The sequence below is a fragment of the Drosophila novamexicana genome, unplaced genomic scaffold (assembly GCF_003285875.2).
Source record: "Drosophila novamexicana strain 15010-1031.04,08,12 unplaced genomic scaffold, DnovRS2.1 tig00000009-arrow-pilon, whole genome shotgun sequence".
Classification (NCBI taxonomy): domain Eukaryota; kingdom Metazoa; phylum Arthropoda; class Insecta; order Diptera; family Drosophilidae; genus Drosophila; species Drosophila novamexicana.
Window position 1 is genome coordinate 2,015,378 of NW_020824766.1, and position 24,836 is coordinate 2,040,213.

Here is a 24,836-nt window from a genome sequence, read left to right on the forward strand (position 1 = left end):
ATTTATTTGTAAAGTGCTTCTGCTTATCGAAATAGCCATCCATCAAATTCGTTTGTAGCGCAGCGCAGTCAATTGTGTGAGCGGGATAGCATGCATTTTAAAACTCACGATGAGTCGCTCACTTGACGCTCAGTTCAGGCACAAACATACTCGAACACGGTCAACAGTAACAATCAGTCCGTGATTACAGAATGTTTAAGGCAAGCGCCACCAATTTGCTGGATCTTCAGCCCGAGCAGGTGAACAGCTGGTTGCAAAGCTTCGACACAATTATCAGCGACTGCGACGGTGAGTTTGGCATTTGTGTGTGTGTGCGAGCGAGAGAAAGAGTGAGAGAAGGAGAAGAGAGCTCCCACTTGTTGCAGAGCTGCCACCAGGCTTTAAAATGTTATCTTTAATCGATATCAGTTTAGCTTCATATCGTTGACTGATATCGACTTTAAAGTTTCTTTTATCGATATCAACATTTAAAATGAGGTTAATTATGATATTGGCGCGCTGGTTTAAAAATTGCTTGAAATAATTATTAATAATGTCAATTACTAACAGCTACATTGTGGCACGATGACAAGGCTATTGAAGGTGCCGCTGATGTGCTGAATGCATTGCAGACTCGTGCCGGCAAACGCGTTTATTTAATTACAAATAATGGCCTAAAGACGCGCCACGAAATTTGGCAGCGCGCCCAACGTCTAGGCTTTCAGCTGCCCAATGAGACGCACATCATCTCGCCCACGCAAACCATTGTCGACTATCTGAAGCAGACAACCGACATTACAAAGCGGGCTTATGTGGTTGGAAATGCGGCGATTGCCCGGGAACTAAATGACGCGGGCATTGAAAGTTTTGGCGCAGGCGAACCAGAGCAGCTGCAGCAAGACGTCAAGTGGCAGGAGTTTGTGCAGCGCGAATTTAGCCAGCCCGCAGCTGTTGCCAATGTGGGCGCCGTAATTGTTGGCTGGGACGAGCATTTCAGCTATTGTAAAATTGCGCGCGCCTGTCACATACTGTGCAGCAACAAGGACTGCGCCTTTCTCGTGACCAACAAGGATGCGGTGCACAAGTATCCGTCATATCACATACCCGGCACTGGCGCCTTTGTTGCCGCCATTGAGGCTTGTGCGGAACGCGAGGCGTTGGAAATGGGCAAACCCAATCCCTTGGTGCTACAGCCGCTGCTCAATTCGGGTGCCTTGCAGCCCGAACGCACGCTCATGATTGGCGATTGGTAAGCTGTTGCCCATTTAAGCAAGGATTGCGCCAATCAATGTCATTTGATTTGCTTTGCAGCTGCAAAATCGATGTCACCTTTGCCAGAAACTGCAATCTGCAATCGCTCTTGGTGGGCACAGGCAGCTATCAACTGGAAACACTGCATGCGAATCCCCAGCTGCCCAGGCCAGATGTTTTCCTACCCAAACTGGCCAATCTATTGCCATATATTTAAGCATTTTGCATGATCAATAAAGTGAGCCAATAATATGAACAATGCAGGAAGATATTAGCCTATCGGATATCTTATCAGTGTTAAGTGTTTTCCATATGTCAGTTATTATCTTTGTCTGGGCGGGATTGTAACTGAAACGCAATTCAGATTGTATATACATAATATTATTAGTTCCATTTAATTACAAATACATACATATACATATATATATTTACGCAATGTGCTGGCAAGTTGAAATGCTTATTAAATGTATGCCATTAGCTTTTAATTATTATAATTGTTATGATTTAATAGTGTGCAATAGCTTTTTAGTTTCTACTAGTAACCAACAGCTGTTCGTATTATATTTTTGCTGCCAGCACATTTATATCTCGACAAGCTCTTTGGGCGAACCGAACAATTTAATGCTTTGCGTTTAACAAGAACTTATTAGAATTAGCATTTATATTGTATTTGAACAAAGCGTTTAAAAGCTCAAGTAAATTGGCAACTTATTGGCTAACTGTACAAATAATATTGATGTATCAGATACACATACATATGGCATATACATATATAGTGCTATATGCCTATGTATATATGTACAAGTTATAGTCCTGTGATATGTAAATTTAGCATTTTATGTTTAGCAATTTAGCGCGTAAAGAAATCTCAGTAAGCGTTCATAGCAGTTAGCAAATCAGGTTAAGAGCAAATAACTGAAGCCTTAATACACCTCGATCCAATAGCTTAACACTCACCCAGTGCCGCTGCTCTTCCTTGTGGAACGCTGGACTTCTTTAGGGACTGTGTCTAAATTGCTAAAAGGTAACATCAGGTGCTCGTTGGCGTATTGGCCAAAATGCGCGAGCTCCTGGACAGGTAGCCATACCAGTAGAACACATTGATCAGAAAGAACAGCAACGGGAATACAATTCTTGAGGCCCGATCTATCTTCGATACCGAATTGTATTGCGGTGTCCGTTTGCCCTTGCGGCGCGCCTCCAGCTCCTCGCGCCTATAGAAGGACATGCGCCTGCGTCCCACGGTGGGCGGTGGGCTCTGTGCAGGTGTTGCCGCCGCCGCTGCCGCTGCAGCTGCTGAAGTGCAGGGCGCCTCATCGAAGCGCAGTTGCGTCTGTTCATCGTACTCCTCATCCTCATCGGAGCAGGTCGCTTTGCGTGGCTGACGCCGTCGTCGCCGGCAGCTGAACCAGTCCAAGCAGCGCCAGAAGCTGAAGCCAGTCAGTCCGTGGCGTCGATTACGCGTGGTGCGTCTGGAGTGGAGCATGCCCAGGCGACTGCTGCCGGATGCTGGCATGTTGATGGCACACATGGACAACGGTATAACCTCATAGATCTTGGATTCACTGCTGCCGCGAAAGTCCGACTGGCCGCTGGCATCTGCATCCGTTTCGGATTCGGCCGAATCCGAGTCAAGGTCCTCAATAATAAAGTAGCACTCCCCGGAACCATATTTGGTGAAGTAATGGACAACTGCGAATTGCAGAATGGTCGCAAAGATGAAGCCAAACGACAGGAACACAAAGAAGTCCAACGCTGTGGGATACGACACCTTGGGCAGATCTGTACGTGCTTCCAAGCCCAGAAATGTCATGGTCAGCACCGTGGTAATGCCCAGAGAAACGCGATCCGCAGTCGCCTCACGATTCAGCCAAAAGGAGACCCAGCTGAGCACCACCAGCAGACAGCAAGGCCCATAGACCTGAATCAGAAAGTTGCCCATGTGCCGCTGCAGATGAAAATTTACCATCAGCATCGAGTATTCCGCTATGGAAGAGGGGCAGAGAGAAGGCCAAGATTAACAGCTGCAAGTCGCAACACTAAGCTGACAACTTACATGGATGATGCGTTTCCAAGCTGATGCTGCCCGCCAGATTCGTGACAAGACCACCGCCACCGGCAACGCCGCGTCCCGAGCCGAAGGCGCCTTTGTCTAGTTTTAAGCCAGTGCCACGGACATGTTGATTTTTGGCACCCGGGCCCGCAAAAGTTGACATCACTTTGTTGTTGTTGTTGTAGTTCTTGTTGTTGGGATTGGGCGGCTGCTTAGATGGGAACGTGTCCTTGTTGTTGTATTGCTGGGGCATCGGAGCGGCTGCCTTGTAAACAATGTCCGTTATATTACCCGCCGGACAATCGACCAAATCGAATTGTGACAATTTCATGTCCTCAGCAATGGCAACTGCCGGTCGCTCTTTGTTCCAGCGATAAATGACATCCGACGTGGTGTAGCCAACTGTCCAATGGCAGCAACAAAATTAGTGGGTGCAAATTCAACGTGAGACATTTGTTATTCCAGACTATTGGCAATTAAAAGAGATTGCATCAGAGATGCAACAATTTAATTGGCCAACTGTGCTCGCACTTTTTTGGCTCGGACTAAATATATAACTGGTTGGGGATGATTCAAATATTCGTTTTAGTATAAGATTCTGTTGATTTTTATAACTTATTGCGTTTCTCATTGGTTTTAACTGGTCTATTTTGATGTAAATAAATACTTGATATAGTTACTTGAAGAAATACTTTGCCCAAAAGCCAAAATTATATGAAATGAATGTCGTGAAAGTTACGAAAAAAAAAATATTACCCAGGCTTATGAAACTTAAAAGAAATATCTAAATGTTGCACAAGATTTTTTTTACTCTTAGCAAAATAGTTTGAGAATACATATTTTAAAATTATTATTATTAATTACAATTATTATTGTTATTATTTTTTCATCTTTTTGTAATCTTTAGCGTTTTTATAGATTTGCAAATAAGCGACTCCCAATAATATTCCTCATCTCAGGCGCCAGTCCCAGCGACACACACATCGTGAGATTGGATGTGAAATTCCCTATGCCATTTCCTTAAAATGTTCCTCAAATATGCCAAAAATGTAATGAACCACTCAATTAACGTCTAACACCTATCCACCGTGACTGGGTCAATCACAGTGCATCATATTTTCCTCATCGCCATCGATTCAGTCGAGACCTCTGCACGTTTTCCTACTCTACCTGCTATCAACACACGTGCCAGTTATTTTATTTGTTATTGCAATTGTTGTTGTTGTTGTCGCCTTGCTGCACAAATTGCCAAACATTGCGACATGTGTGGATGCGGATTGGTTTACCTTATTCCTATTTTTTTTATATATATATATTTTCGGATACTATTCCGCTGACTTTGGCAATATTTTCGGTGAGTCGACGTCGCATCAAATGGGAAATTGTCAACATTAAGTGGCAGGCAATAACAGCGACAAGCTGTGCGGAGAGTGTTGCGGGGTAATTGAATTCTTGACTGCATGCAACATTATTCACAGCAAATCGGAAGCAATATCAACTGTGGCACGGGGCCTGTTCAGGTGTCGTCTGTTAATTTAGGTTAGCGATAAGGCATTCAAGCAGTTAACTGGGCTCATAAATTGTTGCCAAAAAAGAAAACAAAAATAGTATCCCTTAAATATATGCTATAGTTAAGTAACAGCAGCTTTTGTTGGGGCTTGCAAAATGTTTTGTTAGCTTTTCAATTTTGCATGTGTAACAAAAAGTTGTGTGATGAAAATACATCAACGTCAGGAAAGGTTTTTGGCTTGGCAGCAATAATTGAAATGTCAGCTGCATCTATTCAGAGAAGTATTAACCAAAAGAGACTGAAGAGTCACACAAAGTAAATAAAGTCTGCGTTTAAAGTATTAAAATAGATATTACGATAGCACCGGAAGAAATCTAATTCAAATACCAAAATAGAGTATAGATATTCGCTATGGTTTTCTGAGTTATTGGTACATACAATTCTTATAGCTAGCATGTTATATCATGATAAAATCGATATTAATAGCAATAATAACCCATGGCTTATGCCATTAAAAGCCTAAACCCAGCCAAAGTCACACATATTCACTTGACAATTCTTTTTACATTCATAATCACATTCAATGCCATGGCATTCAGCTTATGGGTCTAAGCTTGAGTCCTTCCATAGCCACACACACACACATTCACAGACTTAAAAGCATATGCTTCATTGTCCTTCCAACAAGTGGTCGCCACGGACATGCCATTCATGAGGCTGACAGAAGGCGCATCAAAGCGCTATAAGCGCCAATTATGCATAATTATGCCAGCGCACAGCCATGCCCCCTTGCCAGCACCCAGCCCTGTCAATCCAATGGGTCTTGCAAACATCCAATGTTTAGGGTTTTTTCTTTATATATTTTGCACTTACATGAGCCAAATTTCAGCGGGCATTTCTGTATGTCCATGGGAAAATCCGCGAGATTCATGGGGCAGCCTGCTTTAATTGTCAGCCGGCTGGAGTACAGAATACGCCCATTCTGATGGATGCGCACAAACTTATTCGGGGTGGTTATCGTGTGCAAATAGCTCTGTTTGCCATTGTAAAAATACGTATCCGGCTTCCAAATGCGCGCCAGCATTGACACTGACAGCGCCAGCGTGTCCTGGGCGCCCTCGAAGGCGAGCCGTTTATCCACCCAGGATTGCCGAAAGTAACAGTCCATCGAGTAGGTCTGCAAAAGACATGGTAAATGAAGGCATATTGAGAGCGTGTCTTATGGGCGCGGCAGGAGGCGGCGACCACTCAAAAGGTGTCCAAACGATTTGCTCAACGTCTCCTGCCTGACTTTTGGCACACAGCATGTATGTGAGTTATATATATGAAAATACAAAAGAGTCGTAAGTTTTTTATAGCTTACCATATCCACTTCTGATATTGGACCCATACTGCGCACCATTATGTCCACCTCAATGGTGGCAGGTGGACCTTAAAAAAGAGCGTACAAAGTTGTCAAAGCTTAATCAATATTAACTAAGATTAACTATTATAGTACTATATTGTAATAGTCTATGCTGATTTCGTACAAAGATGTTATGGAATCAAGATTTTTAAGATTTCAGAAATTTTTAATTATGATTCAAACATTATCTACTAGTACTTTAAAGGAATCTAAGCTTGGTTGATATTTCTTCTACATTATTCTAATAATAAAAAATTTTATAAAATATTCGAACTGTTTTGTCTATAATTTCGATAATATTTTTAATATTTCATATAAACCATTTTTATTTTTATTTACATTTTATAAACGTATTTTGGAGTTTTTAAAAAAGTATTCCAGCATGACGCAAGGATATTCGACATAATTCCCGCACATGAATAATTCATAGAAGTCCTTCACATGAAACGGAATTTAAATGTTGCCTCTATGAACAATGACACTTAAGCCGCTTGGCAGACAGTCCCATTCCATAGGCTCAGCGCAGTGTACTCGCATCATCTATGAGCCTTTCCATGTTCATGTATTTTGCGCTAATATGCATTTTTTTTTTCATTGGTTTTTTATTTTTGCCTATGCGAACAGTTTTTAATGACTTTGGCGTTGAGCTTGGCAAACACGCGCTATGCATCCTGCATCCTGCCTCGTATCCTTATATCCTGCACGCTCATCGCATTGCACCGTGGAGCACTTAGCGGCCGAGCCCATTCTTAATGAAGTGTTTAAAACAATGTAATTTGGGCTTAAGTTGCGTAAACGCAAACTTTTGGTGCAGCCGGCGTAGAAGTGAGGGGGGAATGCCCGTTAAGCTTCATTGAGTGCCAGCCGCAAGGCTTTTAAATTTCGAAAATATTTAAATTTTTATGGTGCAGACCATTTGGAAAATTGAAAAAGCTTATCAATTTGCGGGGCAGGGCGAGTAGCTTTTGTAGAATCCTTGCGCAACAAACAAGCACGCAAATAAAGGGAGGGGGAAAATTGCAATGAAATTGTATGTAAATAATTTGTTCTCGTTTTTATTTTTGTTGTCTATTTTGACACTAACTATTTGCCAAGGGAGCATCATCATCATCGTCATTGTGATCATCATCATTATTGTCGCCTTGGAGCTGTGTGTATGTCTCCTGACAGCGATTTCCGCTTCATTAAACGCTTCCGCTGAAGGAGCGAATCTGCTCATGTACTCGCATGCTGATTACAGGAAACTGGCAAAGGGTAAACAGCCAAAAAGGTATAAACAAAACTCGAACCACAGAACCGGATACAAATGGCACCCTTAAGATGAAAACTCAAGTGTTCCAATTACCCCTTTCTATTTATTTACAGACAATTTATGTATTTATTTTGTTGCTTTTGTTATTTATTTATTTGTTATACCAGATCAGAAAGTGAAAAGAGTGTTTGTTTGTGTTTGGCTGGGATAGACTGTATGTATTTATATTTTCATCAGGAAAGTTAAGACATCAAATTCCCAACCAAAGTCATAGTTTATACAGATATTGAACAATTAGTTATTGATTACTTTTGAATTTTGCAAAGGTTGTGAAATGTGAAAAGTTGCCCCAATGGAATTTCCTTAAAGATTTTTACAAATGAGTTAAGTAGTAATAGTTTTACGCCAATTTTCCACAGTTGCGGGTGGAATTTCGTTAATTAATTAACATAGAGCTTTGGCCAACAAATGTTTGAATCGCACTTTTCACAGATGAAGCTTGAATTTTGCAAAATGATAAACACTTGGATAGATCCTAGAATATATATTTGAACCGTCCAAGCCTTTGAGCACCATTTCCACCAAGGAGGGTGGATATTCCGGCAAGTGTGAAACATGTATTAGGAGAACTGTCCATTAAAGTTGGGCAGCAGTTGAAGCCGCAAAGCAGCCCCTTTAAGGTATGTATTTAATCATCTTTTAACTAATGTCTGTATATTCAGATAGTTGGGCTAAGATATGTCTAATTTTGTATAGCTATGTTACTTTGCGTGCTTAAACCGTTTATTTGAATTTTTTGTTGGCAAACTTACCACCGAAATCCGGTCGAATGCTATTATCATAGCCACGCAGCAAATTGTCCAACAATTCGGAGATGTTGGCATGATTATTGCTCTGCGTTAGCCAGGAGCGCGTCAGCGAACCAGCTCCAATCTCGTCCAGTCGGTGCGTTTCGCCGCGCCCTTTGATGCTGCCGGCCATGACCCCAAGTTGGCCAATGGACAATTGCCAGGCATTTGTATAAATGCAGCACATTAGAAGGCAGCAGCTAATCAAAAGTTTAAATATGCGCAAGTTTAAACGTTGTCCTTGCGCCAGCCAGGACGGACAACTGCTGCTCCTGCTGATGCCAGAGTAGTCGCCGCCGATGAGGTCAGCCGACGCATTGCCGGATGTTGTTTTTGTTTGAGTTGTTGTTGCTCTGCTTGCGCACATATTGCACAGATTTGTTATTGTTGCTGCTGTTGGTGTTCTCTTTGTTTTTGTTTGAGTCTATTGTTTAGACGTCTGATGGACAACTGTTCTGGCCTAATCTACACATCCGTTTGGCTAACATTTGTCGCTTTAACCGGCCGTTGGCCAGTCGGTGGCTAGTGACCAGCTACAACGGCTTCAGGTCCTGTTCCAGTTGCTTCTCTGGTTTCTGCTCCTGCTGCTGACAGTTCTCGTTTTCTGGTTTGTTTGCCAGCCGGCTTGGTATTTATTTTCATTTATGCACCGGATGTTGCACTCGACACTGGCTGCATTCCGAGCGTTTTTCTTAATTTCACAAACTCATCCACTTCCTTGGGTCGCATTAGTTCCGTTTATCTTGTCCTGTATCTTGACAATTGTCTTTGTGTATTTCAGTTCGCTTTGGCGGCTTTTGCGATGAGTTTTATGATTTTAATTGTTTGAATTGGTGACTGCCGACTGTCGCCTGCTCTTGGCAGTTTGATTAACTGCCAGCAGTTTGATTGGGCCAATTAGCCAGGAGCATTGAGCTTTATGCTTAAAAAAATAGTAAGCTCTTGGCAGTTGAACTAGTTTTTCAATTTATTAAAATCTTTGCTTTTTCTTTTGCTCGAGCTTCAAATTAATTTGCTTATGTTAAAAAAAATGTATATTCAAAAGTTTTTGATTAATCTTCAAGTGATTTTTACACACACACACACATATTTACAAACACAACATGGCGGATGCGTAATATACAATTTTAAGCTGCACAGCTGGGATTTGCATAAGATTAATGTTCATAAAGCTCATGTTGAGTGCACATATATATATATATTTTTAATAATATTTATATATTCATCTTGGCTACAGGAGGCCTGTACCTTAACCTTATTGATGGCAAGTTATTAAATCGAATGAAACCGCGCACAGCCAGCCAAGCAACCCGACCAGCCGGACCACAAGCCGTTAATGAAAAATCAACTGCCATCAAGCAAGACGAACTGGCAGCTGGAGGGCAGTCGGGCTGTCATTGCATAAGGAGAGCTGTCCTTAAATAGGTCCTCATGCTTGGTCAGTTGCTCGAAGGCGTCAAGGCGGACACCATCTATCTAATTATGCAAAATACAATGCGACCCATAAGTTGATTATACGTCTCACCCACTAACCTAATTTGGTGAGTGTGCGTGTTTGCGGTGGCATCAGGTGGCGTTAACTATTTTGAATAATAAGTAGGCTTCCGTACGGCACATTCATTCTGTGGCCACTTGCATTTCGCCTTGTCTTGCCTTGCCTTCAAGTTGGGCATCTGATAGCATCTCAGAGCCAGTGCATCTCATCTCAGCATCGAGGTCTCGTGCTCGTCAATGTTACTTGCCACTTGATTGGGCGCTGTGTTTGCTAATTAGTCATGTGTCTGAAGCTTAGTCTGAGTCTGAAATTCTTAAGCTCATCAGGAAATGTGCATTATGTTCGCTTCGTTTACTCAGCATGCGTCGGTTGTGGAAAATTTTTGAAAATAGCATTTGCTAGTTAATCTTTTGGCTAAATTTATTTACAGAGTTTATTAATGGTTTCGCTGGATTTTCGAAAAATAATATCAATTTATTATGAAGTCCGACTTTAAATCTAAAATTTGTTTGTAATTCTCAATTGGTTCTGACATAAATGTATTTAAGTTGTGTTTAGTTAAACTATAATTATGTGCTTAAATGTTGTACAAAATATGCCCTTATTCCCACTTTGTTATCTTAATATATGAAAAATAATCCTATTTCATTTGAATACATTAACTACTTGACGTTTGAGTACCCTACTCAGGTCTGTGCCATAATATTGGCTTTCATCATAAATTAAACAGATGATCATAATTTGTGCGTCGTAATCTGAGCCACACACTTCCCTTTTAATAATAATTTCTTTTTTTTTTCGGTCCTTCTTTCGTCAAACAAACAGAGAACAGCCATCCAACCAAGCATCCAGCCAGTAAAGGCATTAGCTTTTATTTCTAATTTCTTGCTTTGGTTGTCGCGACGCCTTTCCCAACGCTTTGTGCCTTTGTTAAACTGGCGAACGGGTTAAATGCGGACCCGGCCACAGGCGTAGAGCACAACTTGAGCACGTTCAACGCATTTTCTCATCAACGTCGTCTAAATTGCACTCAATTTTTGAAGGCTGCCCTCCTCATCGCTGACTGCTTCCGTTCTTTCCATGTTCCATTCTTTCTGCCAGTGCTACTGTGCCCAGGCTCTAAAGAATATGTCGCCTTCTTTTCGGCTTTGCCATCTGCATTGTTGCCCTCCGTATGTGTCCTTGCAGGGTATAAATTGAGTTTCAAATAGTGAAAACCATTTCTTACTAAAAAGCTTAACAATCAACAAAAATATTAAATATTTCAGAATACCTTTATTATTTTTTTATGTTTTAATACTCCAGTAATTCAGGGCTTTGATTAAGATATCTTTTGAATTATGCATTATGAATTATGACGATTATTTCTCAGCCTTAATAGAGCAAATTCCCTTCAAAACCCATGTAAATTTTAATTTCCTATTCAAGTTGCAGCTTTTCTTTATAGAGCATTTAAGCTGCGGTCTGATGTCTGCATATTTTTGCTAACCACATTTCTAAGCATCTGGTGCATATAAACTTATATGTATTCTGTTTTCTTACGGGCTCGCCTGCCTGTGTGGGTGCAGCAGGTGGTTTCTATGGACGCGGAACAGAATCTGAGCCTAAGCCAGGCATTATTTAGTTGCTCTTTGCGTCAGCACTTACAAACGAGTTGTGCATTCAATCTGCAAGTGCACAACTTATATAAGTATAAGCTCATATATCATATAGAGTTTCGCCTTTTTTAGGCGGCGTGTAAAATTGTATTGTCAGAGGCGGACAGCCACAAGTTTTCTAGTTAGCTTTAAAAAGCGCAATTTAATTAAATGCAAGTCAACATTTGTGCCACAGCTTTTTCGACTCATTCTGCGGTCGGTCGGGTCGCATGTAGTTCAGGCATTAAATAATACAATTGTTGTAATTATTTTACAGTAGAACTGCAGCACGTGCTGCTCAGAGCATGGCCAGGATGTCTGGCTCACGTTTTACAAACACGTTCACCAGTGGGGGGCACATTGAAAGCGGGTGAACTTCTGGTTGTTTGCATTTGACTTAGCTAAGTGCATTACCCTGTACAGTAGACACTGGGGCAACATGCAAAGAAGGAATAGTTAAAGCACAGCTGTGCTATCAATTGATATTGGAACATGATTATTCCGCGAAATGTGTTACAAGTTTTCTTCTTCTCTTTTCTTAAGATTGCAGCATAAGTATATTCTCAAGATGTCTAGGACTCAGTTAGTATTCAATTAAATAAAAAAATCTAATTCAATTATGCTAGGTTTCTATTATCTTTTGTTGAGCTCATCTTGCCAACTGACTAAATACCAAGCCCTCTCTTTTACATATTCAGCATCGTCTTTGGCACATATCCCTTATGAAAGCTTCATATATTATTTTCCAGCATTCAATTTGCTGCAAACAGAAACAACGCATTCCAAAGGTAAACAAAAACATTTCAACTTGCTTGCAAATTTAATGAACGCAAATGCAGTTCCCCAAGAAGAGCCGGAAAAATAAAAGCAGATACAAACAGATGCATTGCTGTGGCCAAACACATAATGACACACAAATTGCATAGGAGATTGAGATGCGACCCTCAAGCAAACTTGATGCTAGGGGGACCTCAACTTGACTTGTGGGTCAACTAACAAATCCCCAAACCAATTCAATAAAAGCAATAGACCATATCGTTGAGCTAGCCCCGGCCGGCTCTCGGCTCAAACTAAGAGTCCACAGACAACAACAAAAAAAAAAACTCTGACAAATTCAATTAATTTAAATGCAGTTTTTGTTAGGCCGTTGTATCATGCCGCGTACCATACGCGCATACACATACAGAATTTCTTTTTGGTGGGGGATAGGGTAAAAAGCTAAACGCATCACTTTACAATGTAAATCTCAAGAGTGCGATGCCCAGCTTTTTTATTTATATTTTTTTTTAGTTTTTCTACTTGAATCTGCTTTGCATTTGCCTATTCGAGAGATGTTTTATAGCGCGAAGCGGCGGCTGTCAAAAAATCTTACCAAAAAATAAAAAGGAGAAGAAAACTAAAAAAATTACAAAGCGCTGACATTGTCAGATTTAAGCGAAATGTTTGCGCTCGTCAATTTAAAAAGAGTGTTTGTTCTATGGATATATTTCTTGTAAGTTTATTTTCAAATATGTAAGAGACTTTAGTTATTCGAAGCCGTGAAGCTTCTTATATTTGGCTTGGCTTATGGAAATTTGAAGCGAGGAAATTCGAAAAATGAAAATTTGTCTATTACCAAATTGCAGCTTAAGCCCACATGATCACACTCGTAAATAACAGAAGGCAGACACTAAATTGCACTTACCCCCAAATCCCATTTGGGAGAGTTAATAGTTTTGTTAATGATTTGCTTGGTTGACCAAAATCGCTGGTGGTTTTATTAGTTGCAGCGATTTCTATCCTGCATATTTCGAACGCATTTACTGGTTACGTTTTTATCAGATTTTTAATTCTCTAATGTGCTATTCAATTTGTGATAATATCGTTTTGTTTGCACTTAATTTTTTTTTTTCTGTTGCTGTTCACTTTACTCATGTCATATTTATGGTTTATGCATTTAGCATTTGGTAATTGTGCGGGTCGACCGCATATGCAATTGATTTTTAATATATTTGGGGGTTTTCTGTAGTTGTACATAATTTTAATTGGGCAGTTGTCAGTTTATTGGGTCGCCTGTCTTCAATTTTAAACTAGTATTAGTCGACAGTTTAATTGCGTTTCAGTAAATGTTAATATGGCTAATGAGATAATTAGGGGAAACGCGTTTAAAACGCTTTTATATTTATTGTTCGATTTGTTTATTATTTGTTATGCACCAAAGGTTAGACAGCCAATTTATAATGCATAATTAAGAAAGAACGAAATAATAAAAATCAAATATTTATTTATTTAAGTGCATTTCTTTTACTCATCTTTAAATATAGCGCATACGCCGAGTTGTACGTTCTTGTTACTATCAATTAGAGGGTCAGCATTTATATAATGATTACAATATATAACATTGCAAAACACTTTATTTAAATATAAACATATGCACACATTTTTAATACAGTTTATCTTACTAAGTAATAAGGAGCTCAAATATTACGTATACGCCAAGCTGTACGGTATTATTATTAATCAATCTGATTTTTATAATATAAATGTTGCACAGCACTTTATTGAAATACATTTTATGCATTTGGGTAACAAACGGCTTAAATGTTACGCATACGCCAGGTTGTGTGTCAATATTTTAATTTACATTTGGGGGCATGCATTTATATTATTTGTAAGTTCCATAGCATTTTATAAAGATTATGTAATTATATTTATATATAGTATAGTTATATTTTTATTATATATATATTTTGTTCTATTCGTTTTATTCTTACTGGTGAACATCTCAAATATTATGCATACGCCAGGTTAAACTTTAATATTATTAAAATTGTGTTGGTCTGCATTTATATGATATTTAATTTGCATAACATTTTAAAAAGTTTTTGTATTTAAATATAAACACCGCACATTTCATATTTATATTCTTTTAAAATGTTTGATTCTAACTGAGTTATAAGCATCTCAAATATTACGCATACGCCAGTTTGTATATTATTATTTTTATATTATTTAATGGTTTACATTTTAATTATGTTTTATAGAGTTAAAGAGTTTCAAATAGAAGTTTGCTGCACATATTTTAAAATAGCATTCACAAACACAACACAAACGTTATGCAAACCATTTTTAAACAACAGCTTTGAATTGAAACATTTTGTTTAATTAACTTCCAACACTTGATATCGTTTTAACAATGCAAAACCAACTGTTTTCTGCAGTTTTTCAATTAATTTCTCAATCAGTCGCCGCTGTCAATACGCTATCAGCCTCTAATCTCCTAAGAGTGCAAAACAATTTTTTGCGCCGCCGCCGGCCAAACTAGAGAAAGAAGACGTCAACGGCTACAGTCAACAGCAATAAGAATCACAACAAACAGATAACGGAATCGAAATGGAAAACGAGGCCTTAATGCGCTGCCCGCTTAGCAGGAAAATTGGTCAGAGGACTACGTCGAGACGCGCCAAGCGCGCAACGCCAACTGAAACGACATTAAAACCCAACCGTTGGCCAAGATTCAATTGTGCAGCTGGGAACATGAGCAGAGGATATGCCGACAGCATAAAGCACAAGCACGCACACACACATACAGACAGCGCGCGCACACACACACAAACACGCACGCAACACATTCACGGACATGCAAAAGGCGCAAAATCAGTGACGCCCTGCCACAGCGGGCTAAATCATGGCACAAAATCCATTAACACTGCAGCGCCGGGAGTAGCGGGCGTTGTGTGTGTGTGTGCGTGTGTGTGTGTGTGGGTGGCTTCATTCATAAATGTGACTGGCTTTGCGTCTGTTTACGTTTCGAGCTTCTGCGCAGGCGCAGTGCGTGCTGCGGCCTGGCCACGTGCGCTTTGTTGTGACGCGCGCCAAATGCAGCTTGCACCTGTTGGGGGTTCCACAAAATTTGGACAATTTGGACAGGTAGTCGCTGTCACTCCAAATGCCAATTTCGATGACAGCCTAAATTTTGGAATAATAACTTAATTGTGTAATTGGCTGAGGCACTTTTTTTTGGGGCTAGCTATAAAAGCCACTGTTAACTGCGCTCTGTTCGACAGTTCAGTGCAATATGGCAAATCTGGAAATTTATAACTTAATTGTGTACAATTTGTTGCAAATAGATTTAAGAGATGTGGTCATATTTCATTGCTGGCAGCTGCCAGGTAATTAATTTGTTCGAAAATATTCCAAGGAGAGCCAGGGGAAATCAAATGAAATGCTTATGCTTAAATTATATCTAGAAAATCGAAACGACACCTCATCTTTATAGAAAGCCTGTAAAACTTGTTATGTAACTTTCTACATTTCAGTTCTCTTGCCACTGGCACAACTTTTTTCGCGAAACTTAATCTTTTCGCAATTTATAAGCCTCAGTCAATCCAACGAGTCCTTAGCTAATTTTTCAAAAGTGTATTTGGACAGTGAGTTAACAAAAATTGGCGTATTTTTGGATCTGGGCTGTGAGCAGAGTCCGTTTATAACTAATGAGGTAAATATACAGACTATATCTAGATATAATTATACAAATCAATTCTCTACTCCTTACAGTCAAGTCGAGCACAGCTTTATACGCATCGCTATCATTGGCTAATTTACGATGAGGATGGAAATATGAATTCATTTGTGGAACTTTTTGAAAGGGCTAATCTGAGCATCAATGCGGATGTGACCTATGTGCAGCGACAGCCAGCCGAAAGCTTCGACCATGGCAGCCTCTTTATACTCTATGATGTCTACAACAAGGGCAGCCAGTTGGGTGGTCAGCTGAATATAACCATAGATCAGAGCATTTACTGCAATCAGACGAAATGTGAGCCTGTGCAATATTTGAGTGAGCTGCACAAGAGATCCAGGCTGCAGCAGCGCACTGATCTGAGTGGAATTACCTTCAGACAGGTTGCATTGGTATGTGTCTTATCTTCGACTGATCAAGTTTGACCACCAATAAATTGCATTTACTATAGGTCACTGTCATACCTCTGAGCTCAGGAGAGGAAAAACTCCTCGAATTTTTGAATAGTGAAGAGGACTATCATTTGGATTGGACGTCGCGTGTGGGCTTCCGCCAAAATGTTCACTTGCAGGAGGTGTTGAGGTTCAGGTAAGTTGGAACTCCATTTAGCATTTGCATTCAAAATAACACGGGTCTTGTCAGTGTACGTTATATTTGGCGTAATCAGTGGAGTCTAGGTGAGACGAAGGGTGGCGCCTTGGGCGAAGTGACCACTGCAAATGCAGACTTGTCAACGACGGCATTTGTTCTCTCACCTGAACGCCTGCGCCACATCTTTCCGACCGCAGAAGTTAGCCAATTTCGCTCGATTTGCATCTTTCGAACTCCCCACAATGCTGGCATCAAGGCAGGCGTTTTCCTGGAGCCATTTAAGCTAAGTGTATGGCTCGTCTTTGGCGCTGTGCTGATGTTCTCCGGCATACTGTTGTGGTTGACATTTCGCCTAGAGCATCGTTGGATGCGGCATTATTTGCAGTACTATGTACCCTCCCTCTTGAGCAGCTGCTTGATAAGCTTTGGCGCTGCCTGTATTCAAGGCTCTCATTTAATACCCTGCTCCACGGGTGGACGTCTGGCTTTCATAGCAGTTATGTTTACCTCATTTCTAATGTACAACTATTACACATCCATTGTGGTGTCTAGCTTACTCGGTTCGCCTGTGCGTTCCAATATTAAAACCATACAACAGCTGGCCGATAGTTCCTTGGATGTGGGCTTCGAAACTATACCTTTTACCAGGGTATATTTAAATGTAAGATGCTTCAGCATAAAATACACATTTCCTTCGAAATTTACGTGTCTCTTCTACTGCAGAGCTCACCGCGCTCCGATATACGCGATTTGGTTAAGCAAAAGGTGGAAGGACGCAATCCCAGCAACATCTGGCTCTCTGCCAAGGAGGGTGTACTCAGAGCACGCAATCAGCCTGGCTTTGTGTTCGTCTCAGAAGCTTCATTTCTCTACACGTTCATTGAGAAGTACTACCTGCCCCATGAGATATGTGAGCTCAATGAAATCATGTTTCGGCCGGAGAGCGCCGTTTACACAGTAATACACATAAACTCTACGTACAAGGAGCTCTTGAAGCAAATCCAATTACGCATGATGGAGACTGGCATTACGCAGAAGCATAAATTTTTCTATACCAAAACCAAGCTGCACTGTTATGCCAATAATTATGTCATCAATGTCGGCATGGAGTACGCCGCCCCACTCTTTATAGCCTTGTTGTTGTCATATTTTGCATCGATATTTATTTTAATGCTGGAACTAGCCTGGGCTCACTTGGGCAGGCGGCACCTGCAGCATTTCATCACGGCGGAGTAATCGGTATATGGCGTTACAAACATAAATATTTAATTTGGTAAGTTCATGGTATTCATGGTAAGTACATTCTTCAAGGCTGCCTAACTCAACCTTCGACTAAATAATAAATGCCCAATTAGTTAGACTATGAATCCCTTCCAGACAGCTTTTCACCCAGCTGTCACCAACTGGCAGCTGCCAGCTATTGAAAGATATAAATATTTTTGATATACATATTTATTGCGCACATTTAACTGACAGGCTGTTGAGTTCATATAAAAGCACTTGATTCCAAATACTTGAGTTATTAGCCACTCTGTTGTTTAATTGTTTGGTTCTGGCAAAATGTTTCTGTATCAATTTATTCTATACTATTTCGTGCATATTGCCAAGTTAAAAAATATATTATTTTTGCATTGTTGGCCGGCTAATTGTGCGTTGATCCAGGCTTAAACTAATAAAATAATATTAATTTATCTCTTTTCTTTTAAGCACTGCTTCGCTTTGCACATTTAGCTAGTAGAGAACTGCTGTATACCCAATATCTAAACCTTAATAGGGAATACCCACTAATGGAGCACTTGCAAGATAAACTCATCGAACACAATCTCGTCAAGCTTGGCATTTATATGGACATAAACTGTAATCAAACTTCGGAAGTCTTGTTTATGGTAAGCTCACTTTTATATACTTATATCCTAGATAGATTCGGACGGTCGGACGGAAGGACGGACAGACGGACGGATATGGTTGATGCTGATTATGCGAATATAAAAGCTTTATGGAGTCGGAGATTCTTCTTTTTACCTGTTGTAAAAATTTTCACAAATACCTTGTATAATTTTTACCCACTATATCATCATATATATCATACATCATATACGGCAGTTACTGTAAGAAATTATCTTCATATTTCTCATCAATCAGTTGGTCATTTCTTTAGTCAGTCGCGTTAAACACTCTTATATATCTGATCTCCCTCAGGCCAATGGGGAGCGTCTGTTTATAGAACGCTATCACTGGCTCATCTACGACCAGAATTTCAGCTTGAGGCAGGTGCATCAACGTTTTGCAGAGGCGCAACTTTATCTGGGCACAGAGTTGACCTATGTCAAGCCCAGTGCAAATCTCAACAGCTTTATACTCTATGATCTGTACAACAAGGGAAAACATGTGGGTGGCAAGCTCAATATAACAATTGATCAGCAAATCGATTGCAACGATCAGCAATGTTACGTGAATCGGTATCTAAGTGATCTGCATAAGAGAAGCCGAATACAGCAGCGTAAATTTCTGACTGGCTTAACTTTACGAATCAATGCAGTGGTAAGTAATTGAGTTTTTTTTTTTTTTGTAAACTATTCCCCCAGCTTAGCAGTTTGGTCTTTAGCTCACCTCCATGCCGATCGACACACCAGAAACCGAGATCAAGAACTTTCTTAGCCGCGATGATGATATATATAGGGATTCATTTGCCAGGCTTGGCTACCAAGCGCATCAGGTGCTCAAGGAAATATTGGATTGCAAGTAGGCATACTAGCCTGTATATTACAGAAAATTAATTTATAATCAACTGAACTCTGCAGCTTTAGCTATATATTTCGCGATCGCTGGTCAGATTCGGAGTTGTCCGGCGGTCTTATTGGGGATATGCGCAATGAAACCGTCGATCTAAGTGCAACCGGTTTTCTCTTCAGCAGTGGACGCACCAAGTATTTCAAGCTCGTCACCTGGTTTTCCTCATTTCGTTCGATGTGCATGTTTCTCAATCCAAAATCGGCTGCCGGGGAGATACGCCTCTTGGAATTTCTGCAGCCTTTCAGCCGGACGGTTTGGCTTATGTTTGGCTCGATGCTGCTGTCTTCTGGCTTTCTGCTCTGGCTTACGTTTATTCTGGAACGCAAGTTAAACCACGTGAATGTTAGACCCTCGCTGCTTACCAGCTGCCTGTTGTCCTTTGGTGCTGCCTGCATTCAGGGCGCCTGGCTGTTGCCGCGCTCCACGGGCGGTCGCATGGTCTTCTATGCCTTAATGCTGACCTGCTTTCTTTTATATAATTATTATACATCTATTGTGGTATCCACGCTGTTGGGCGAAGCACCCAAGTCGAACATACGAACCATACAACAGCTTGCGGACAGCAACCTTGAGGTATCAATCGAGCCAAAAATATACACAAAGGTCTATATAGAGGTAAGCCATGAAATGTTCCCAGTGAAAGTACGCCTAACAAATTGTTTTACAAATTCAGACATCAAGCTATCCGGATGTACGTAGTCTATATCTGAACAAGGTTGTTAACAGCAAGCGCGATCCGAAGCGCATTTGGCTGCCGTCGGAGGAGGGTGTCCTAATGGTACGTGACAAGCCCGGATTTGTATATATTGCAGAGGCAGCTAGTTCCTATATATATGTGAGAAAGCATTATTTACCCCACGAGATCTGCGAGCTAAATGAAATTCTGCTGCGTGACGAGACAAACGCCTACACCATGATGCTCAAAACATCCAGCTATGTGGAACTAATAAAACTAAGGTGTGTACGCACATGGGCTCTGGGAAGAGTCTTATTTTTTTAATTTTTTATAGCCAGCTACGTATTCTGGAAACTGGAATTCATTTCAAACATTTTCACTATTGGATACAAAACAAGCTGCATTGTTATCACAGCAATAGGAACGTAGTTGTGGGCCTGGACTCTGCCGGACCACTGTTCCTGCTGCTAATTTGCGGCTATATTGTGTGCTTGTTGGTTTTTGGCCTGGAAATATTGTGGCACCGACGACAGCAGCGAGCTGTGCGTCATTAAGGCAAGTGCTCCTAATGACCAATCATATTTGCTTTGTTCGGTGTCCAATTTAAACAAACAAACTGACAGCTGACACAGGGACAGGTAAATTGCTTGAGAAGCGACTATAAAAGCGCTGACCAAAACTGTTTAAGTCAATAGCAAAATGCAGCTTTTGCATTTGGCCAACTTTGTGTTGCACAATTTGCTGCAGTCGCGCATCAGCTTCATCATATTCTTTCATTGCTGGGCCGGAAATGAAAGTGGGCTCAGTTATACCGCAGCCAAGTGCAGCAATAACAAGCAAATCTTTTAACTCTTTGCAGCTTTTCAATTCGCACAACAAATTAATAAGCCCCATCATCAGCCCATCTATCATCAGTTTGCGCACTTGAATGACTGGAACTGGGATCACTTGGAGCAGCGTTATTTGGATCACTTACAGCCCACACTGGCAATATATGTGGACCTGAACTGTTTGAGAAGCAGAAGCCTTTTGGTGGAGGTAAGTGCTGCTTGGAAGTATAGCTTATTTTAAAACTTAGCTATAAGGCGATAAGAAGCAATAGCTATGTTTAATCCATCGAAGATAAAATACCCTCTAAGACATTTAAAGTTCGTAATTGTTAAGTTTGGTTAAGAAAACTTGAAGAACAGAAATGTCTGCGACACAAAACGTAATTTTTCCACCGATTGCAGCTGTGAAACTGTAAGATATAGTAGTCCGATATTGATGTGATGTTGCTCACATATAAGAAGCAAAAAGTTTGGAAAACAAAGCTTCTCGCATAGCGAAAATTATATTTCCGTTATTCATCGACTCTGAAGAATCTCGCAAAGTGCAGCTTTACTTTACTTTACTTTACTTGTTCCTATGGCAGCTATATGATATGGCCGGTTGCATATGTGCTGCCTGAAGCAAAGAGACGGACCTAAAAGGTTCCACAACAGACAGACGGACAGACGAACAAGACTAAATCGGCTGTTGATGTTTATCTAAAATGTATATACTTTTTGGAGTCGGAGATGTCTCCTTCTATAAAAATGTGAATAACTATCTGCAGGCGAGTCGTTCAAAGCTCTACAATCAGCACTACCATTGGCTTCTGCACGATAGCTCGGAGTTCTTTGATTTCTACGAGTTCTTCAAGACCAAGAACATATCCGTCGATGCTGATGTTAGCTACGTCAAGCAGCGACACGCGGGCAGCTCGGACGATGTCATCTATACGCTCTACGATGTCTACAGCAATGGCAATCACATTGGCGGACAGCTGAATATAACCGCCGACTGTGAGCTGGTGTGCAGCCAGATCGATTGCAGGTTGAATAGGTATCTCAGCTCATTGCATATGCGTCCCAAATATAGTAATCGAGAGCAGCTGACGGATGTGGTGCTGCGTGTGGCTACTGTGGTGACGCAACGACCCATTACCTGGCCGCGGGAGCAGCTGATGCGTTTTCTGCACCAGGTGAACGAGACGCATGTCGATAGTTTGGTACGCTTTGGCTTTCAGTTATCCTTGATACTCAAGGATATGCTGCAGTGTGGGTAAGTGCTTAAGGGTTTCCCGCTTCAGTTGAGTGTGCGACCACATTTCTATTCTGCCAGCATGAATTTCACATTCAAGGATCGCTGGAGCATTAGCGACTTCAACGGTGGCTCCGTCGGCGCTGTGGTCGACCAGACAGCCGACATTGGCTCTGCGCCCTGCCTGGCCACAGCGGGCAGATTGCAGCATCTATCGGCCATTATTGAGACGGGCTACTTTCGCTCCGTTTGCCTATTTAGCACACCCCGCAATGCCGGCATACGTGGCGATGTTTTCCTGCAGCCTTTTAGCGCTCTGGTGTGGTATCTGTTTGGCGGTTTCCTGCTGCTGATTGCCCTGCTGCTCTGGCTGGCCTTTTTGATGGAGTCCAAGCGTATGCATAGCCGTTGGCGTTTGCAGTTTGTGCCCTCGCTGCTGAACACCTGCCTGATAAGCTTTGGAGCTGCGTGCATTCAAAGCTCAGCGCTAACACCACGCTCCACGGGCGGACGATTGGCCTATTTTGCACTGTTCCTGATTAGTTTTATAATGTATAACTATTATACTTCTGTGGTCGTCTCCTCGCTGCTGAGCTCGCCCGTTAAATCGAACATCAAAACGATGCAACAGCTTGCAGAGAGCTCGCTGACCGTCGGCCTGGAACCGCAATCCTTTACCAAGAGCTATTTAAATGTTAGTACAAACTAACTATAATATATGAGATATATTTATTCTTTCTAATATTGCTTTAAAGTACACGCAACGCCCGGAGATTCATTTGTTTAGCAAACGGAAAATCGAATCACAGTCCAAAAATCCGGAGCTCTGGCTGCCCGCGGAGCAGGGCATACTGCGCGTCCGCGATAGACCCGGCTATGTGTTCGTCTTTGAGGCATCCTCCGGCTATGCGTATGTGGAACGCTTCTTCACACAGCAGCAGATCTGTAATCTCAATGAGATACTATTTCGACCCGAACTATTGCTCTACACGCATTTGCATCGCAATTCCAGCTACAAGGAACTCATACGCCTAAAGTACGTTATAGTGGAAATCTATGTACGATAGACTGAATGATATGCTATATGTAATTCTCGCAGATTGCTTCGGGTACTGGAGACGGGCATCTATCGCAAGCATCGCACTCAGTGGTTTCGCACCAAGCTGCATTGTTATTCGCAAAACTTTGTAATTACCGTGGGCATGGAATATGTGGCACCGCTCTTCTTCATGCTGATCTGTGGCTATGTTCTGGTGCTGTTGTTGCTGCTGCTGGAGCTCGCCTGGCAGCGCTATGTGCAGCGCTCACATTAAGCCTTACATGTTTGCACCTCGCTTCAACCGCAAGCGGAACAAAACGCTTTAAGCTCTTATGCAAAATAATAAAGTATAAAAAAAAACACTTTACGTTAACTTTTCGCCTCGCCCAGCGACTGTGGAATTATGCAGTGCAGTGCTGCGACCCGTTGTCCCTGCGTTTCCTGTTGTCAGGACCCGTGCAAAATTGCCGCACGCCTCGTTGAGTGGACCACGTTTTCATGTTTTCATGCGATTTTCGTATTTGCATTAAAAAGTTTCCTGTTTGCCGTATTTTGGGCAATGATTTTTTTTCACCCACACCAGTAGTATTTGCATTTTTATGGCCCGCAGCAGAATGGGCCATTGTAGCTTGGCTGCGCGTGTGCCCGGAGATATGCCTAAGCCCACTTATTAAATAGTTATCTGAACTTGGCAATAGTTGGTTGCAGGCAGCATCCTTTTATATAACTTGGATATACGTCCTGTCATTTCAAACAATTTGGCAGAGTTTCTTAACGCTGGACTGTAATCAATCATCATCAATCATTTCATATTTGTCTCTTATTTGTCATGTGAACATTGTGACCTGACGGAAGCTGGATGTTGACCTGCGGGCAATTTTTTTCTATTCGGGGCACAATCAAAGACCGTGCGATATTACCCTTAGAAAACTAGGCAGCAATTATTAATGTTGGCTTTTGAAAGCATTACAAAATATATTTTGTACTACAATTTAATTCATTTCCCTACATGAACTGTCATTTATTCTTCTTTCAATATGTTTAACATTACATTACAATTCTAACATACACTTGTTATATACATAATAAACGGATACGGGAATCTATATGTTTACCTCCATATAGATCCTTTAACTGCCAAATATAAGTCTCAGTAACAGAGACTTGTATGACAAATTGCCGCAGCGCTGACAAATTGCCATCTCAATCTTGTTGTCAACAGGCTGTTTAACTTGTCCGTCCCCTGAGGAACTTGTAATACAATTCTGTCAGTCTGTGCACATGACAGTCAACGATAAATTGACAGCCAATTTTAAATTATTTACTACATTTACTTGTCTTTATCCGCGCTGCACAGGAACAGTTCTGTCCGCATTGTAACTCGAATACCCCAACACGCGTCCACCTCTTAGAATTCCCACCGCATGTTGCATTCGATATTGCAGTTTGTCAATAACAAGTTTCAACTTTTTTTTACTCTTTCTACCAGTCGCTCCATTTGGAAGTGCACTTTCACTTGCAATACTCTTTAAAGTGGAATACCTACCTCTGTTTGCCAACTCCATATAGCAGTTGGTTAAAAGGAATAACAAATTTATTGAATATGTGAAAAATATTTGTATATAAATCTCTATATATAAGATAAGTGTTTCGCACTTTTCGGAAAGTTCATTCATTGGTATAAATGGGAGTCAGAGATTTAGTGGGAGATGTTTCGTGTTTGAATTCACTTCGAAAGATCT

General features: G+C 41.1%; 3 protein-coding genes across 3 annotated transcripts; 2 read left to right on the forward strand and 1 right to left on the reverse strand.

The window, feature by feature from the left end:
- Nucleotides 1-113: 113 nt before the first annotated feature.
- LOC115767721 (glycerol-3-phosphate phosphatase) lies at nt 114-1,493 on the forward strand. Its single transcript, XM_030712031.1, has 3 exons — nt 114-288; nt 550-1,228; nt 1,291-1,493. The coding sequence occupies exons 1-3, from the start codon at nt 192-194 to the stop codon at nt 1,445-1,447; spliced, it is 933 nt and encodes a 310-aa protein (XP_030567891.1). The 5' UTR covers nt 114-191; the 3' UTR covers nt 1,448-1,493.
- A 767-nt stretch (nt 1,494-2,260) lies between these two features.
- On the reverse strand, nt 2,261-8,665 carry LOC115768790 (gamma-aminobutyric acid receptor alpha-like). The gene is made up of 5 exons (XM_030713489.1): nt 8,263-8,665; nt 6,157-6,224; nt 5,667-5,970; nt 3,287-3,685; nt 2,261-3,216 (listed from the first exon to the last, which is right to left on the reverse strand). Exons 1-5 carry the CDS (start codon nt 8,663-8,665, stop codon nt 2,261-2,263), a joined length of 2,130 nt encoding a protein of 709 aa, XP_030569349.1.
- Nucleotides 8,666-15,487: 6,822 nt separating this feature from the next.
- Nucleotides 15,488-24,081, forward strand: LOC115768801. The gene is made up of 17 exons (XM_030713500.1): nt 15,488-15,581; nt 15,729-15,907; nt 15,967-16,323; nt 16,383-16,519; nt 16,574-17,183; nt 17,246-17,754; nt 18,297-18,408; nt 18,722-19,063; nt 19,128-19,264; nt 19,324-19,930; nt 19,989-20,272; nt 20,687-20,787; nt 20,851-21,029; nt 21,589-22,076; nt 22,137-22,749; nt 22,811-23,091; nt 23,155-24,081. The coding sequence occupies exons 1-17, from the start codon at nt 15,488-15,490 to the stop codon at nt 23,366-23,368; spliced, it is 5,244 nt and encodes a 1,747-aa protein (XP_030569360.1). The 3' UTR covers nt 23,369-24,081.
- The last annotated feature ends 755 nt before the right edge of the window (nt 24,082-24,836 follow it).

What these genes read in the sequence shown, in the direction of transcription:
- LOC115767721 (XM_030712031.1), top strand. Translation starts at nt 192, where the DNA reads ATGTTTAAGGCAAGCGCCACCAATTTGCTGGATCTTCAGCCCGAGCAG. An exon ending in AATTATCAGCGACTGCGACG is followed by an intron (nt 289 to 549) that starts GTGAGTTTGGCA and finishes AATTACTAACAG; the next exon opens with CTACATTGTGGCACGATGAC. An exon ending in ACGCTCATGATTGGCGATTG is followed by an intron (nt 1,229 to 1,290) that starts GTAAGCTGTTGC and finishes TTTGCTTTGCAG; the next exon opens with CTGCAAAATCGATGTCACCT.
- LOC115768790 (XM_030713489.1), bottom strand. Translation starts at nt 8,665, where the DNA reads ATGTGCGCAAGCAGAGCAACAACAACTCAAACAAAAACAACATCCGGC. An exon ending in CAATATCAGAAGTGGATATG is followed by an intron (nt 5,971 to 6,156) that starts GTAAGCTATAAA and finishes TGTCTTTTGCAG; the next exon opens with ACCTACTCGATGGACTGTTA. An exon ending in CCCGCTGAAATTTGGCTCAT is followed by an intron (nt 3,686 to 5,666) that starts GTAAGTGCAAAA and finishes GCCATTGGACAG; the next exon opens with TTGGCTACACCACGTCGGAT.
- LOC115768801 (XM_030713500.1), top strand. Translation starts at nt 15,488, where the DNA reads ATGGCAAATCTGGAAATTTATAACTTAATTGTGTACAATTTGTTGCAA. An exon ending in CTTTACGAATCAATGCAGTG is followed by an intron (nt 19,064 to 19,127) that starts GTAAGTAATTGA and finishes TTTGGTCTTTAG; the next exon opens with CTCACCTCCATGCCGATCGA. An exon ending in AAGGAAATATTGGATTGCAA is followed by an intron (nt 19,265 to 19,323) that starts GTAGGCATACTA and finishes TGAACTCTGCAG; the next exon opens with CTTTAGCTATATATTTCGCG.